The sequence below is a fragment of the Chironomus tepperi genome, unplaced genomic scaffold (assembly GCF_022539635.2).
Source record: "Chironomus tepperi strain 1889 unplaced genomic scaffold, CSIRO-AGI_Ctep_v1 contig_67, whole genome shotgun sequence".
NCBI classification, from domain to species: Eukaryota; Metazoa; Arthropoda; class Insecta; order Diptera; family Chironomidae; genus Chironomus; species Chironomus tepperi.
In genome coordinates this window covers 1,266,249-1,284,045 of record NW_027226189.1, presented here as the reverse complement: position 1 = coordinate 1,284,045, position 17,797 = coordinate 1,266,249, and the positions used below count along the sequence as shown (strand labels likewise).

Here is a 17,797-nt window from a genome sequence, read left to right as displayed (position 1 = left end):
CAAACTGAACCTGGAACCAAGTTAGAGCTACATTGGCTTCTGACCGGATTTTTGAGCTATTAAACGATTTATTTCATTCGGAAATGAATAAGTTGAGCACATTCGGTCGATAGGGTGACAATTGGGTCTGATCCTTGATAACAACATCTGTGCCTGATCAACAAAATCTATATTTTATGCATTGTTGCAAGGACTCCTTAATTAACTAGGCAATTAACCTGATCAACCTAATTTACCTAATTCAAATGATCCCTAAAATGAACCTAATTCCCAACCACAAAGTAACCACTCCAACACTTCAAATACATAAAACGGATTTGATAGAAGATGATATAATAATAAAAAATGATGGAGATAATAAATGTCTCTCTATTTTCTCCTTCTTCCTTCATCATCATCGCAACGCTCATTTTTTAATGAAATGAAGCTTAATTTTCTGTGTAATTTTCACACCTCATCACAAACATCCTGCGAAAGTGCATAAAAATAGCACAAATGAATGCCTTTTTTTCAGCATCATCATCATCAAGATCATTATCATTATCATTATTTGCAGTTCATAAAAGAGCTTATAATCAACATGAATGAATTATTTTTCAGTGTCAATGTTTGTATGGATGGAGTTTAGAGGATGGAAATGGCTGGTGTGATGAATTAGATGAGCTGAGGTCGAAGTTGAGTTGATTTTGTGTGGAGTTGCCAGAAAGGAGGAGTATTGACTCTAGTTTGGGTAATTAATAAGTAGATTGTCTCTGTAAGTTCTTGAAGTAGTCTATATTGACGTATATGGAGATTTAGCTAGTCTAGACTTCTTAGACAGCTGAAATTCATGTTAGAATTAACCAAATTGCAGCTTCAAATCCAAAAAACAATAAATTTGAGTCTGAAAATTCACAAAAATCTTTAAAAATCGACCAAAAATATTCAACCTTCCAACCACAACGTGATCTACTTTTAAAAGCACCATTAAAGTCCAAACTCCATTAAAAAGCATAAAATGCGAATATTTAGTGCCACCCAGAAAGTTCACTGTAATAGAAAATTTGATAATTTATGACTGGAATATCATTAATAAAAAATGAAATTAATCTCATTAATTTATTAGCTAAAATTTATTATTATTACAATTGCTATATTTTATCATACAGACATGGCCACATAAAACATTAAAATTAAAATAAAATGAAAAAAAAGTTGTGTTATTACATTACAAAGTATCAAAAAAAAGAAAGAAAAAGTTTCTATAGGAACATTGAGCAGCTCCATATTTAATCTTCTATTATTAATTTTAATATCACAGTATTTTTTTTTTACTTCTTCTTCGTCATCCTATCCTATCCTATCTATAAAAAATTATTTAATTTGTCATAAGTTGATTTCTTTCTGCTAAATGTTATACGATGGGATTAGTTTATAATGTATTAAAAAACTTGAATTATTCACAACATTGAAAAACTTTTCACTTTTTTTTTTTTTTGTATGAGCAAAAAACTGCAATTTTCTAGCAAATTTCTCTCTAAAGCTTTTTTTTGATTCGCATGCAATATAAAAATTGATTCAATTAAAAGTTTCCTCTTTTTCACTCTTATTAGTTTTTTTTTTGGCAAACATACATAGACTTTTTCAGCGCACTTTTTGTAGAATTATTTATTTGAGGTATTTTTGAGCATTTTGAGTAGTGTTGTTTGGTGCTTTTTTAGGGAGGATGTGAGCTTTTTTGGGGAGGGTTTGAGAATTTTTTGGATAAATTTAGTTCATTTTTATCATCAAATTCATTAAATTACTTGCAAAATTGTGAGATAAATGCATGTGACCCTGTGTATGATGTACTTTCAGAGCTCCATGTCGACTAAAGCATGACTTTTGCATGAATTTCCGTATACTTTAGTCTAACTTTCCTCACAAAATTCTAGACATTTCTGAATTTTACGTGAATTCCAGTCCAATCACTTCTTACATAATTCTAGTCAATTTTGAGCTCTATACTGGAAGTGCATCCATGAAAAGAGTCGATTTGATACTACATTAAGTTAAAATCTACTGAACTTTTGTTTTCTTCCTTCAATCTAGTCTTATATAAGTGAAATTGCTAATTTGAACAACATCAATATGTAGCCTTGTTGGTCTAAATGTTTAAAAAAATCAGAAAGCATTGAAATTTTGTCAATGCCGGTTCAAAACCCCCCAAAAACTAAGATAATTTATCCATAAAAATTTTAATTTTTTTTTGCGAAATTTTCAAGTCATTTAATTTCTCTCCTTTTTTTACCCTCTCACATCCATCCCCCAAATAATTTCCATGCGCTTCAGTCACAACCCAAAACACATCTCAAACTCATAGACATTTTTAATTCACTTTACTATTCATAGTCAATTGTATTAAAATCACTATGAACGAAAGCTTTGGTTAAACCTCATACAAAATGTGTAAGCTGATTGTAAAAGTCTAGCAAGCATAATTGAAGTTGTTGGGACGTTGGACGCTCGAACGTTGAAACAGCCCAGCAATATGCCATAATTGTGAATCTGTGAATGAAATAAAAAAGGAAATAAGTTTTTTGTTCGTGCTGAAATGTTATTCAATACTTACAGTTCATCGGGGCAATGAAGTGGTTGGGCTAATCGATATCCATCACGTAAATAATTTTCCATCTCAAAGGCATCAATCTATAGCCAAAAAAAAAGGTATGAAATTTAATATCGTAAAGTGCTGTTCATTTTTTGAGTGCTTGTTACTTACATCTATGTACGGCTGCTTTGCCAGTGTACACAATTCCCAGATGAGAACACCAAATGCCCAGGCATCAGATGCTTCACTAAATTGCTTCTTACTTAATGCCTCAAGTGAGAGCCACTTAATGGGTCGATTCTCGCGATCACCAAGACAATGATAATCTTGTGGGAAGAGATCACGTGACAATGAATGATCTGTAAGCTTTACTGATAAATCATCATCAATGACACAATTTCTGGTAGCTATGTCCTTATGGATGACACCGTATGCATGTAAATGACAAAGTGCACCAGCAAGTTCTGATGACATTCGAACGATTTGAATTGTTGTTAATGTCCTGGCAACTGGTTCTTGTAGGAACAATTTAAGATTCTTTGTATTATTTTCAGCAGGATAGAGGAGGAATGGTGCTGTATGATCCTCAATAGACACACCAAGAATAGCCAAAATATTTTCATGTAAAGCTCCATAAAGATTCATTCCTTCCTGTAAAAGCAGTGAAACTTGCATTTCATTTGCCTGCTGTCCAACAGTCTTAACCAGAACATCCTGATCGTCATTATACGTTCCACGATAGACACGTCCAAACGTTCCTTCCTGTAATAAGCTTGACAATCGTACGCGACAACGTTCTACGGTAATTTCAGCAATGCGACGCTGTAACTCTTCCGGTTCCGTACATTTTAAACGTGGCGTTGTTGGGCAAATCGACGGACTTTGTGCCTGTGCTGCTTGAAGTCGCTGAAAACTAGATGTTCGTGCTGGTTGTGCTACGTGTGGCTTCCTCTTTGCCGGCTTCCGTGCACAATATGCGATAGATATAAAAAGTACAACCACAATAGTCGCAAGAAATCCACCCACAATAAGTGTCATGATATCATTGGATGGCTTGGGAATTGTTGTAAACATTGTCGCATTATCCATACTCTCGTCTAATATTTCATTCTGTAAGCAGATCTTCTTTCGTGTAAAAACCAATTCCGTGACATTATTTGTGGCTCGATTGAGTGTTATCTCAATGGATATTGTTACTTCCACTTCACCAGATCTTATGCCTGAACATTTCATTTCAATTGAAAAGGTTTCAATTTCTTGCGGCATCTCGCCAATTCGACTGATGTTGAGTTGAGGTCGTGGCAATACAATTGGATCTGCAGTAGCAATATTAATACGATACGGTAGCGTACGACCGGCTAAGCTCTGCCACGTAAATACAATATCATTAATATTTGCTGCAACTGGAACTGTGAATTGTAACGCATATTTATTTATATGACCGTCTCGGACATAATACATCTCAGCTGAGAGCCCTGTGGAGGTAAAGAAGAATTAGACATAAGTTCTCTCATAAATCAAGGTTAGACAAATTATTTTAATTATTTTTTTTGTTGTTCCTTATTCAATGTTCCTCATTTTGGTCACGGCTTGCGGTAAAGAATTTCCAATAAAGTTGTCAATTAAAGTTTAATTCTATCACATTGATTGCATGAAACAGAGATAAAGAGAAAATAAGAAGATAATTGGATTTTTTTTTTACTTCTTCTTCCTTTCCATTGCTCTCTTTGCCATGTCTCAAGGATTATATTGCTATGTGATTGCAAAGATTTCATTTCTATTCGAATGCATTTTGCTTTCTTTCTTTTGATTCCGAGTAATTTTTTATTTTATTTTATTTTTTCATTATTTTTTCATAGAACAAATTATTCTTGTATTAGGTATGTGAATAGGAAAATTGGATGAATGAGATAGAGTATTAAATATCATATATCGTACTATGATGATTCTTTGATTGTTAAAGAATGAGAAATTGAGATGATGAGGATGGGAACGATGAATAGTTGCTGGTATGGCGGATTTTTTTCTTCAATAGATTATTATTTGCTATTATTTGTAATTTGAGGTAGCTATGGATAATTTGTTAAGCATTGATTTTTTTTCTTCATAGACATTTTTGAGTGAATGGCTTGATTTTTTAAAAATTGAGGATTTTTAGAGAATTCTCATGAAATTTGAGTCTATTGATATGGTAAGTAGGATAGAGTTTAGATATTTATTGAGCTATATTATTGAGTTTGATAGCTACCAGCATTTAAATATTTCAATTCCTATAGATTTACACGAAGATCTCAATGTTGACTCAAATTTTGCATCCAAGCTCGAAATCGACTCAAAAATCTGAAGACGACTCGAAATGACATAAAAAATTGAAGTCGAATCAACTTCAAGCTCCTTTTTGCTGCTTTGGCGCCACATTGACAACAGACAATTGATTACCGATCGGGTTAACCTTAACATTTATTCAAAAAGTCACTTCTGCATCCTCTTCATCAAAAATCTTCAAATTTCCAACACACATCCTTTCCACAAATCAATTTAAATCAAGCACTTTTGTGTCTTCAATCACCAAAACTGTCGAATCTCAAATCAGTCCCAATTATTAAAAAATCAGTTGAATTTCATCAGAACTAAATATTTCCGAACGAATCAATCACTTGAAAAAAGAATTCCATCCATCCAGGTAAGTTAAACATGAGAACTTTTTTAAATTTCAATAAAAAAAATTGCTCCCCAAAAAATAAAATCGTACATCCATCATAATTTCATAACCAGAACAAAATAATATAATAATTTTTATCCTTACCCTATTCACATCTATTAAATGAGAATGAGATGTGAAAATGGGATTAAATTTATGGTAAAATTATTTATGGAATAAAGCAAAGAAAATTAAATTCCTATTTCAAAATACAAGCAACTAACAAGATGAAATAGAGTATAGAATAGAATAGGAGAAAAAAGATTGATTTCTTAATATCCTAATTTCTGAGGTTTCTCAGTGATCAATCTTCAATGGCACATACAGTGCTGTGAATGAATAGTGAAGAAATACAAAAAAAAGATATCGGATTATCAGGTCTTATACCTTCTTTAAGTACAGAATTCAATCTATTAAATTTCCTTAAAGCCCTCCGTGCAACATACATAAATAAAATTTGTGAGGATTCCAGGCACGGCACGAAATGAAAACAAAATTTTTACGCAACATCTAATTCCTATTCAATTTATGATTAATTTCATTTCAATCCGCAATATTACATTTCTATCTACCTTTTCAGGTAATTCATGCACGTTAATTCATAGACATACGCACAAATACACACATGTGGATATGTTTTTTAGTTAGGTTTGTTTGGGATTTGGGATAAATTGTTACGATATGTGTAATACACTTATTTTTACCTTCGTCTACATTTGTGAATATTTTGTTGAAATTATTATGGGTTCAAGGAAGGAAGAGAAAAATTCAATTTTCATGGACATAAAAATGTAAATAAATTGGAAGGTACTAGGATGTGTGGTGCGTTGGGATATGCGAATTTGAGGCTGTTTTGTGGTTAATAAGCTGTTCCCTAGCAAGAATAGCTAATCTACATAAATTAATCTTTATCAGTAGCTTAAGTCCAACTAATTTCTGAATATTCTGGTTATTTAGGGACTTATTGATCAATTGTGACTTTTGTGCTCCCTCAAATCTTACCTGAACTTGACTTTGTAGCTTTATTGCTAGATATTGCTTGTCAGTAGCCAATATAAAGTGCAATACAGTCTTATCTACATAACCCAAGTGAGACAAGCTTCAATTAGTCAACCTGATAGCCAGTTAAGGCCCGGTCGTCTAATTACAGCATATTCTAATCGAATAGCTTCCTAAAATACTGTTATTTAACTTCTATCCAGTCAGCTGTACCCAACAAACTTTGTTGCCAAAGATTAATTTAATTTTCAAGTTCCTTCACTTCCAATTATTCAAAAAATTTCTCAAAAATTTTTGCTCAACCAAACGCATCTAATTGGCATCACTTGACAATTTCCATGACACTCTCTCACCTTCGTAGTGCTCTCAAACACAAAAAGTCTCAAATTTCATCGCCAAAAATACAAAATATCAAATTAATGGTAAATATATCATCTGAAGAAGCAGAAAAGGTGTCAAGAAGTGCTTTACTTTATTAAAAAAAAATTGGGAAATTATTTGAACTAAAAAATAAGAGATCTCAAATGGTAAACCTTTCTGAGAATATTTAGATGTTTCCAATCGATTATTTCTTACCTAGAAAATGATGTCATTTGAGATTTTTTATGTTTTGCTGATTCTTGTGACTTGAAAATGAAGATACAATGTAAATAGATAAAAATCGTATTTGTAAAGGATTTAGCAGAAGTAGACAGAAGAATAGGTCAGTATTGGGTGTACTGAATTGAAGTAGACTTGAATCTAGTGATGGTTTCCTTGGAAAAAGCTGAGTCGACTCGAGTCGATTCAAAAAACTCCAAGTCGTCACAGCCTTTGAATTTAGAATTGACAAAAAAGGCAAAAGACAACAAAATATCCAGAACTAAATTTAAATCCATTTCCTTCGTCTACAAAGCAATATCCTTAAAGTCGTAGACTTTACAACCATTCAATTCCATTATTTTCCCTTTAAAATAAACCCAATACCACCCAATTGACATACATACTAAAAATAATCAAAGTCATGCACAATGCAAACAATAAAGTAAATCGACATAAAATTATATAAACAACAAGTAAATATCCCTCATATACATATCTTGATGTCTGCTTGGCAAACAAAATAATAAGAATAAAAAGGCATAAACATTTTGCTCTAAATTGTGTGAAGGTCTTGCGTGCCTGCATTATAGAATCAAATCGAATTTTTTACATAATTTGTTTATTCATCCAATTTAGTTATCGAAAAAAATAAAAATAGAAAAAAAAAGTTTAAGGATGGTAAAAAAAAGGAATTGGAATGACCCCAACGATATACGATACGATAAATTGAATAGATGGATGGGCGATGGATGTAATGGACGAAAATTTGCTTTTACAATTTAAATCGAGACGATTACAAGGAGTAGCACGAGAGTGAGAGATAGAATAGAGCTAAATTGGAATGTATGACGAGCAATTTGTGAAGCGATAGAATGAACATCTAAATAAATATTGATTCAGGACTCCATTTAGATTATTGGTAAATGATCAAGTTTCAAGAATGAAGAAAAAAAAAGTAAAGAAAATAATCCACATGTCAAGGGAACAACACATAAGCACCATGTGCCTAAAGTCTCATCGAAACTCGACGATAATTCCATCGAGGCGAGTGTACATTCTGTATAATATTATTGCTATGTTTTCAATATCATATTACAGGTTTCTTGATAACTTGTCAATGTTCTTCGCTCCTTGTCTTATTTCTTCTTCGTTTACTCAATTTATATGTACATACAATCGTCTTTATGGATAAATATATGACGTCTCTGAAGAGTAGGGATCAAGTTTAAGATAATGTGATATCCATTTTGCCCATATATCTTATTATGCTATACTTTTCTTCTCAAATGATTTTATTAGACGAAGAAAGTAATCTGTCTTCTTTTGAACTACTTCGTCTGTCTGTCTGGAAGCTCTCGGAGGTATTAATGCTCTTGTTTATGTCATATTCAGTTAGTTCATTCCAGTTCAATTTAGTTCAATTCAGTTCAATTCAGTTCTATTCAGTTCTATTCAGTTCTATTCAGTTCTATTCAGTTCTATTCAGTTCTATTCAGTTCAATTCAGTTCTATTCAGTTCTATTCAGTTCTATTCAGTTCTATTCAGTTCTATTCAGTTCTATTCAGTTCTATTCAGTTCGATTCCTTCAAAATTAAGCTTAAAATGCGCTCTAAATCCACCACAATTGACCATATTTACATTAATACCTCACTTGCACACTCTGCACTCTCCTCTCTGTCTCACGATTGTCTATCCAATAATTTTTTGTTTATTTTAACAGAGCACATTCTCCGTCATTATAATCATCATCGTCGTCGTTGTCGAGTTTATATGTTCAAGAAGTTTATTCAAAATGTCAAAGTTTTTTTTTCTTTTCTTTTCCTTAAAAACTACTTCCTGACACGAGACAGTCTACGCGTGTTTAAATGAACTTATTTGTTTTACTTTTCTGACTTTACTTCCTGTGAAATTGTGATTTTGAGTGGAAACTTATGTTGATGCATTTTGGGTGACTGGATATAATCTACTTTTATTTTCCATAGAAGTCACGATGATATGAAACTTTTGTAGCCCCAACATAATCCAATATCAGTGGACGATGAAAAGGTCAGATTAGATGAATGAATTGCATTAATAATGATTTGAGCCTTAACATGACCTTTCTTGAGTTTACAGTATTTTCTCATGTCAAAATCGGTTGAACCTCGTTCACTTCTGATTCATTGGATTGATTAAGACAAGATTTTAGTGATAACAGTGTCAGATACAATTTATTGATCCGAAAGGTCTTCTAGTGTATTTATGTGCTTTGTTGGATTTTGTGATTGGATGAACTTTGAGGTTATGTAATTGATGATTAGTGTTGCTAAGTGTTATAAGGATAAGAATTGAATGGACAGTTCCAAGGAAAATGTCATTTGATGGTATAAGAACTAAGAATCCTTAAGACTGTCCTCTCAGCGCCTTCGGTTATCCTGCTCTGTTCTAGATTTTGAGTTGAGACATTTTGATCCCTTATCGAGCCAAAAGCCATAATTTGCAGACATATGACCTATTTTGTTAACTCTAGGTCAGAAATTCAATATTATCGTATTCACAGATTTGCTTGTCTATGACTCAATACAAAATACGGATTCTACTTTACCTCAATACCTTCCAGAGCCGTTTTTAAGGATTTTGCGAGGAATGTGCTTAGTAAATCAAAGAATAGAATGCAACAAATCATGGAAGGAAGGACGAACAACAGGAAAAATGTCAATAAATTCTAAGAAACAGACAAAAATCGCTGTAAAAATCCCAACAATTCCAATTTAAATTCCCAACTTGTTGAAGTCAATGAAAAATATATTTAAATCATCCACGTTAACAACTTGAAGAAGTAGAGCCAAATCGTAGAAGGGGAAAACAAACTTTTCATAACTATATATTTTTTTCGTTGAAAACTTCCGGCATTTAAGGCAAATAAACTAGCGCCAATATTCTTTTAGTGACTATAAAAAGAATAGGAGGAAAATATTGATAGACATGTTGGGGAAATAAATAAATTTTATGTTGTAAGAATAACGTACAGCACAGAATAATGTAATAAGAATGAGGAATAAAAAAAATCCTAAATAAGTATCCTTTGCAGACTCTTATTTAGAGCCTTAGAAATAAAGAACAAAGAAACTAGCTACAGCTACGCGTACAAAACAACATTGATGCCTGAATCATAAAATTCATATAGCCGGATGCAATCCAATCAAATCGGAAACGAAAATAAAACTTTATTATTCATGTGAATAAAATTTTATGTCGTTTTCTGCTCTCCTCTTTGATTTCAGTTCCTTTTTCTTTATAGATTCTTAATTCTAAAGCCATATGAAGCCATAAGAAAGCCATCAATAGGCAAAGAAATGAACTTCTTTTATGAATAAAAATGTTGAAAATCTTTTATAGAATAAATAATATAAAAAAAGAGAAGGAAAGTGAAGTTCATAAATACATGCGAAAATTCAATTCAAATCTCAAAAATATATAAAATTTGTATTCAAAAGAGTTCGAAAGGTACTTAAGATGATGCGGTTTACTGAGTTATGGAGTGGGTTGTGCTGGCAGATTGTCAAAATCTTGTGAACTGAGAAATTTGGAGTGGATATAAAGGATAATGTTGAAAATGGGTTTTTAATAACTTTTAAGGATTTTTTAAGATTTCGAAATTTTCTTGAATTTTTTTCAAATTTTTTAAATTTTATTTTAAATTTTTAGATTTTTTAAATTTTCTAAATTTTTTTTTAATTTTTTTTAAAATTTTTTAAATTTTAAAATTCTTTAATTTTAAATTTTCTTAAAAAATTTTAAATTTTTGTCTAAAATTTTCAACTTATTCCCCAATTCAAGCATCAAATCCTCCCCAAGCAATCCCCAATATGCGCCCCAAAAATCCACAATCCTCAATAACTCACCATCCTCAAATCTATTTAACATCACAGAGAGTATGATGTGATCACGAATGCAAAGAACATTATAAAGTCTTTTTCTTTCCACAATTCTTTCATCCTCTATTTGTGCTTATGAGCTGCCATTCCGGAGGTGTTTTTGGCAGTTGCATTCAATTTGAAATTCAATTCATTTCATTTCTTTGCAATAATAATAATAAAAAAAAAATCTTTTTATGTCACACCTCCTTCTTTTCGTTCACTTTTGCAAAATATATATTTATATATTTTCAATTTTTATTCATATTCAGTCGCATATTGTACAGTGTGAGAGCACACACGAAGATTTTTATGTATATTTACTCGCAAAAATATTATATGAATATTGTAAGGAGATATTGATTTTGGGAATGGTTTTTTGTGGTCTAAAGCGCATTTTGGAGGTTGACGTGGGATGAGGTTGGATTGGAGAAGATGGCAAGGTCAAGATGCAAGGGATGTTATGTAAAGAGATGTATTAACCTATATTTGAGAGGGATAAGTACTAGAATTCGGACAAATGTAATTTAATGGTAAAATGATAGATTTTAGTCACCCGAATAGCATGAGTCAGGTAATCGATCCAAAAACTGGCACCAGGCTGACAAGACTCTAGTACAATGCCGGATTCAAGCCTAATCCGGCGCCATGTCAGTGTCACGACGGCCTGGTGTCATATATTTGATTGATTAACCGATTTGCACTATTTTGGTGAATTCTATGACAAATTGTGATTTTTGGAGAGGAATCAACCCTGAATTGTTCCTTAAATTATCCATAAATACAGCCTTAATCTACCAATAATTCTAAATTCCTTTAAATTCCACTAAGTTCCATAAAATATTCCAAAAATTCACAAAAAATGAACAGCTGTTCCACCAGCCCTCCCAAAACGCTCCACACTTCTCCGCATATGCTTTCCCTAATAAAGCTCCAGAAAAGAGTCTGTTTAAGAAACTAAATCTACAGAAAGTTGTCTTGCTGTTGCTGCTGTTGATGATTGTGCTCTCTATTCAAAAGCAAACTTAAATTTGCATAAATTATTATTGAGATATTCAAGGCAGAGTGAGAAAATGTATATTATAATAAAAATATATACGAAAAGAATGAGAACAAGCAAGCAAGAATAAAAAATAAGAATTTTTCTGATTGCTGTCGTCTCAGAAGCAAATATAATAATAAATTTATTTTTTTGAAATTCAACATACAGGAAAAAAAAAAGTTCTTTCATGTGAATGCTTAGTGATAAAAAAAAGACAGGAAATCTCAGGGAAGAGAAAATAAAAGAATGTTGATTTTATTCACGAATGGTGCCAAAAATCTCTATATATCAACCAATGAATGTCGGCATATTATAAAAGAAACATTTTCATCTTATGGTGTACAAAGAAATGAAAAGAGATTTAACAAAAAGGAAAAATAATAATCATAATCTGCAATCATCAAGATGTAAATACATTTGTATGTACATACAGCGTCACTAGAGGTACGAAATGAGTTGTCTCGACATGAATTATGGTTTGATGCTTTTTTTTCTTTATTTGCGAGCGTCTGGGATGGTTTTAAGAAGAAATTGAAGTTTCCTTTAAACTCTTGGCTCTCTAATATCATGTGGAGTCAATGGTAATTTACAGTTGATGATATTTTCTATTATTTATTCATTTCTAGATTATTCTGGTTATGGTTAATGGCTTAGTGTTTGAGATTAGATGCTTAACTTGGATAATCAATTCTTAGTCGACTAATATTGAGTCGAGGCGACTTGAGACTTCAGTGAAGTCTGCTTTGAGCTCTATTAGAAGCTAGCAGGAAGCTAGTCTAACAGATTTTGCAGTATTGATCATTCAGACTCAGTTTATGAATCCTTGAAATTCAACAAAGTCAGCCAACTCTATCTGAAAGTCACAACGTGTTCACTAGGCCATCGTTAAATCGCCGTATTGACGGTAAGACGCGAAGTAACTCTGACAACTTTCTAATGACCGATTTCGATCACATTGTGCTGGTCAAGCTTAAACTAACGAAATTCTGTGCTTTCCAACACCTTGTTATCTTAATTAGACCCGTTAGCATCATTATACCTGATTTTTATGATAGAGATAATCATGATCAATTCCAGCCAATCAATATTCCTAAAAAAATCCACAAATATTTCAGCCATAAATTCTATTTTAATCTCTTCCAATGAATTCACATTTCAGTCATTAAAAAAATCAAAAATAGTCATTTAAATGTGTCCGTAGATGCAATTCCAGTTAAATTCTACTAATGACTTTAATGAATATTCATAGACACAAAAAAAAATCTTTGATTCGTCACCAAAATGTCATAAAATTAAAAGCCAGATGCGCTCCGTTAAGCAAACAAGCACAAAAAAAATCTTTTAATATTCTCGCTTGACTTTAACATTTCCTGTGAAATCGATGACAAAACAACCAATTTATTCAATGATCATAAACAGAACATTAACATATTGCTCATTTCTTCTTGTTTTATTGACTCAAGACTCGTTAAAAATTCCGATCACTCGGAACCTCTAAATCTCTTATTCTTTCTTTCGTTTACTACCTTTTTGTTACTTTTTATTTTGCAATTTAAAAATGTAAATAGAAATTTCCATTTAATAATAATCATAGACTAAGCTAATTGTACTGATAGTAATCGTAAAACAAATATTTGAATGGAAATAGAAAGAAGGAAAACGTCAATAATGTAATGGGGAGTTGTTTGTAAATGATGGGAATTAGGAGGCTGATAATTTGGACTTTGTTATGCAATTTTATCATCATTTTGCCCCAGGTCGACTTGACACTATCCTGAGATCAGGTTTCATCGAATTTGGATCAAATTCAGAGTCACGCTGGCCTTTAGGTGAATTTTCGGCCATTTCTATGCCGTGTGCCTTCAAGTTTCGTGTGTTTTTGTGATTTTTGGATATTTTAGAACACCAATACGTAAAGAAGACCTGATATACCTCAAAATGAATCCAGTTTCAATAATGTGAACAAATTGTCATGCCAAACAGCATTCAAACGCTGTTAAATCCATGTCTATGTGTCCATAGCTTCAATGCTTCAACCAAAATAAGTCTTGTCACTTGATCGATGAATTGAACTTTAAACTTCCAACTTAGTATGACATAGAATTGACTTCAGTACGTAAGCCCAATGCTCTACCAATTAGGTCACTAATGCCATTTCACCAAATAGTCCTCAATCTCCATCCTACACTTCTATTGCAAATCCACAAACAATTTGACATCATTTGCAAAACAAACCACACATCACTACGTAGTAAACTATCGCCAGTCATCTTGTTAATTCATCAAAAACTAACAAATTGTATATTTTAATTCAGAGTGAGAAGAAACTTCATCACTGGCATGTCAATCGCATTAGATTTCTTGTGAAATTCCACATACAGTCTTATTTTATTATTCAGTTTGTTATCCATCGAATTTTAATTTTTTTTTACTTCTTTTCTTCATTTTCTGATCGATTTATTTTATAATCTTTTTTTTCTTCTCATTTTCTTAACGAGCAGAATTTTTATTGCTTGATGAAAGAGGAAAAGAAGAAGAAGCAAGCAAAAAAATAAAGTAACGCATGATATACAGTCAGTAGAAGAGAGAGGAAGAATGGAAAAGAGAAACCTCACTCTAATTACGATAAATTGTGGCTTTTCAGCGATATCGCTAAAGAGATGTATTTTTCAAAATGCCGAAATTGTACACAATGGACCTTTCAGCAATTATCTTACTTTTTAGCGCATTTTTGAAACTTGTTTTCAAAAAGGTAGCTTAATAAGACACTTTGTTCGGCTGTTCGGGCGAAGAAAAACTTTTTAACTAGACATTGTAGAGAGCTCGGAATGGTTTTAAAAGATCAGTTCCATTGTTTTATTGGCCGCAAAGTATTTTAAAAATCTTAAAACAATCTTTAAATACGATAATTAATGAATTTTATATTTCAGTACAAAATGTAAACAAACTTTTGCGAGAAAGCTTTGAAATTTTCAAATCCGTTAAAAAATTTGAATTTCAGAAAAACGTTTTTTCAAAATATTCTTAATATCGATCTTATTTTTGCAAAGCGGACAGAAGTGCCTTAGACCTTACTATATCTGGTTTTTGGGTCTAGAAGTGTCCTGGATCTTACTGGATCTTGTTTTTTAGGTCTGGAAGTAGCCTGGATCTTGTTTTTTAGGTCTAAAAGTGACTTATTAACCAATTACTGATCGCTGGGACAAAAATGCGCTTAAGTTCCTCGATCAATGACACGAGGACTTTTGTAATTTTTTCTTCATACTCGTATATTTTTTTTTTCGGGGCTGATTGAGTGATAAAAGAAATGTTTGGACTTGTAAGATAATTTCTGATTTCAAAATATTTCAATCATTTTTTGATTGTTTTGTTTTGCTCTTGCTCAAGAATTGATTCATTTTTGGTTTGGGATTTGTGAACGGAGTTGGATGCAATCGTGGTCATTTTGGGTGGTCAATATTTGAGTATTTTTTTCTGGGTCAGTAATTGGTTTCTACATGAATCTTGCATGATATATAATAAAAATTGTAAAAAATCTAATATTTTGCTATTAAATGGGTTCAAGGGAGCTGCTACATTGACATCAAGGTACTTTTAAGTCTATTTGACTTTTTGATGTTATTATGATAATGTAGAGGTATCAACCTAATGACCAAATAGTGTTAATAGGGTACAGATTGAAAATTTTGAAGAGAATTGGGAATTTGAGCTTAAAAACCTAGAAATTTGAAGAATTTCATGCAAATAGGTAGAACAGAATTAGCTGTGTGAGGTAACCATTCTTTGGAATCGCTTCTGCCAACCGGCGTGACTCTAGTTGCATGTCATACTTTTAATCATTATTTGCAGCCATTTCGTTGGCATTTGTCATTCGTCCTCGATTCCATGAGTCCTCTTAGCCCATCATGAACTACATTTTTTCCAAACTAAGTCCTTAAGTCATAAAAAAACATCAAACCCAAAAAATAACCAATTTTTTCCACAAATGTCTTCTCAACAGCTACATTTGCATCACCTCAGGCGTCTCTCGCTTTAAAATCGTAAACACAATAAGTGAGCAACTCACATTGTAATTAATTTCTCTAATTGATTCCCATCAACAAGTAAATCAACTCACAACTATGCCTCATGTTCCTATAAATACACACACTCATTACATTGTAGCTCCTCAGTTTCAATGACCTTCCTTACTTGCTTCAGAACTCAAAGTACAAAATTTTTATTCCATCTCTCTCTATCCACCCGACATATTTTCAGACATGACTGAAAACAATTTCAAACTAGTAATGAAGCGGATCACGCTTCATGAGAATATTCACACAATACGTAGATCAGAAAACTGTACAGAAAAGGAATAAATAAAAATAAAACAACTTGAACAAAATAAGAGATTTATGAAATAAATAATGATTACTTGCACATTAACTAAAATTATTTAGATGGAGTATAACATGTACAGTTACTACGTTCGAACTTTTAAAGTTCGAGCTTCACTCGAACAATTTTTCTACTTACGGCAACATATTTTCATAGAAATAAAGTTTCTAATGTTTGAGAAAATTTTCACGCCTTCACTCGCTTCGCTCCGTTCAGGTCGCAAAAATTTGTGAGCTTCGCTCAACCAAGTCCGAACTGCGTTCGAACTATTAATGTTCGAGCTTCGCTCGAACTGTTTTTCTACTCACGGCAACATATTTTCATAGATATGCAGTTTCTAATGTTTGAGAAAATTTTCACGCCTTCACTCGCTTCGCTCCGTTCAGGTCGCAAAAATTTGTGAGCTTCGCTCAACCAAGTCCGAACTGCGTTCGAACTATTAATGTTCGAGCTTCGCTCGAACTGTTTTTCTACTCACGGCAACATATTTTCATAGATATGCAGTTTCTAATGTTTGAGAAAATTTTCACGCCTTCACTCGCTTCGCTCCGTTCAGGTCGCAAAATTTGTGAGCTTCGCTCAACCAAGTCCGAACTGCGTTCGAACTATTAATGTTCGAGCTTCGCTCGAACTGTTTTTCTACTCACGGCAACATATTTTCATAGATATGCAGTTTCTAATGTTTGAGAAAATTTTCACGCCTTCACTCGCTTCGCTCCGTTCAGGTCGCAAAATTTGTGAGCTTCGCTCAACCAAGTCCGAACTGCGTTCGAACTATTGATGTTCGAGCTTTGCTCGAACTGTTTTTTTTCTCACGGCAACATATTTTCATAGATATGCAGTTTCTAATGTTTTAGAAAATTTTCACGCCTTCACTCGCTTCGCTCCGTTCAGGTCGCAAAAATTTGTGAACTTCGCTCAACCAAGTCCGAACTGCGTTCGAACTATTGATGTTCGAGCTTCGCTCGAACTGTTTTTCTACTCACGGCAACATATTTTCATAGATATGCAGTTTCTAATGTTTGAGAAAATTTTCACGCCTTCACTCGCTTCGCTCCGTTCAGGTCGCAAAATTTGTGAGCTTCGCTCAACCAAGTCCGAACTGCGTTCGAACTATTAATGTTCGAGCTTCGCTCGAACTGTTTTTCTACTCACGGCAACATATTTTCATAGATATGCAGTTTCTAATGTTTTAGAAAATTTTCACGCCTTCACTCGCTTCGCTCCGTTCAGGTCGCAAAAATTTGTGAGCTTCGCTCAACCAAGTCCGAACTGCGTTCGAACTATTGATGTTCGAGCTTCGCTCGAACTGTTTTTCTACTCACGGCAACATATTTTCATAGATATGCAGTTTCTAATGTTTGAGAAAATTTTCACGCCTTCACTCGCTTCGCTCCGTTCAGGTCGCAAAAATTTGTGAGCTTCGCTCAACCAAGTCCGAACTGCGTTCGAACTATTAATGTTCGAGCTTCGCTCGAACTGTTTGTCTACTCACGGCAACATATTTTCATAGATATGCATTTTCTAATGTTTTAGAAAATACAGTATTTATATAGATCACTATACGAACCGGGTTGAGCTTCGCTCGCCCGACATGGGTAGATTACAGTACTTATATAGATCACTATAC

General features: G+C 32.9%; 1 protein-coding gene across 1 annotated transcript in view; it reads right to left on the bottom strand.

Annotated features, from left to right (window-relative positions):
* Positions 1-1,151: 1,151 nt before the first annotated feature.
* Positions 1,152-17,797, bottom strand: part of LOC139100562 (tyrosine-protein kinase Dnt-like) — a 77,704-nt gene continuing 61,058 nt past the window's right edge. The window contains exons 2-4 of the mRNA XM_070653191.1: positions 2,741-4,044; positions 2,591-2,667; positions 1,152-2,526 (exon numbers count right to left, since the gene is read on the bottom strand). Of these exons, the coding sequence (XP_070509292.1) occupies positions 2,415-2,526; positions 2,591-2,667; positions 2,741-4,044 (1,493 nt within the window). The 3' untranslated portion in view covers positions 1,152-2,414. The remainder of the gene's footprint in view (positions 2,527-2,590; positions 2,668-2,740; positions 4,045-17,797) is intronic.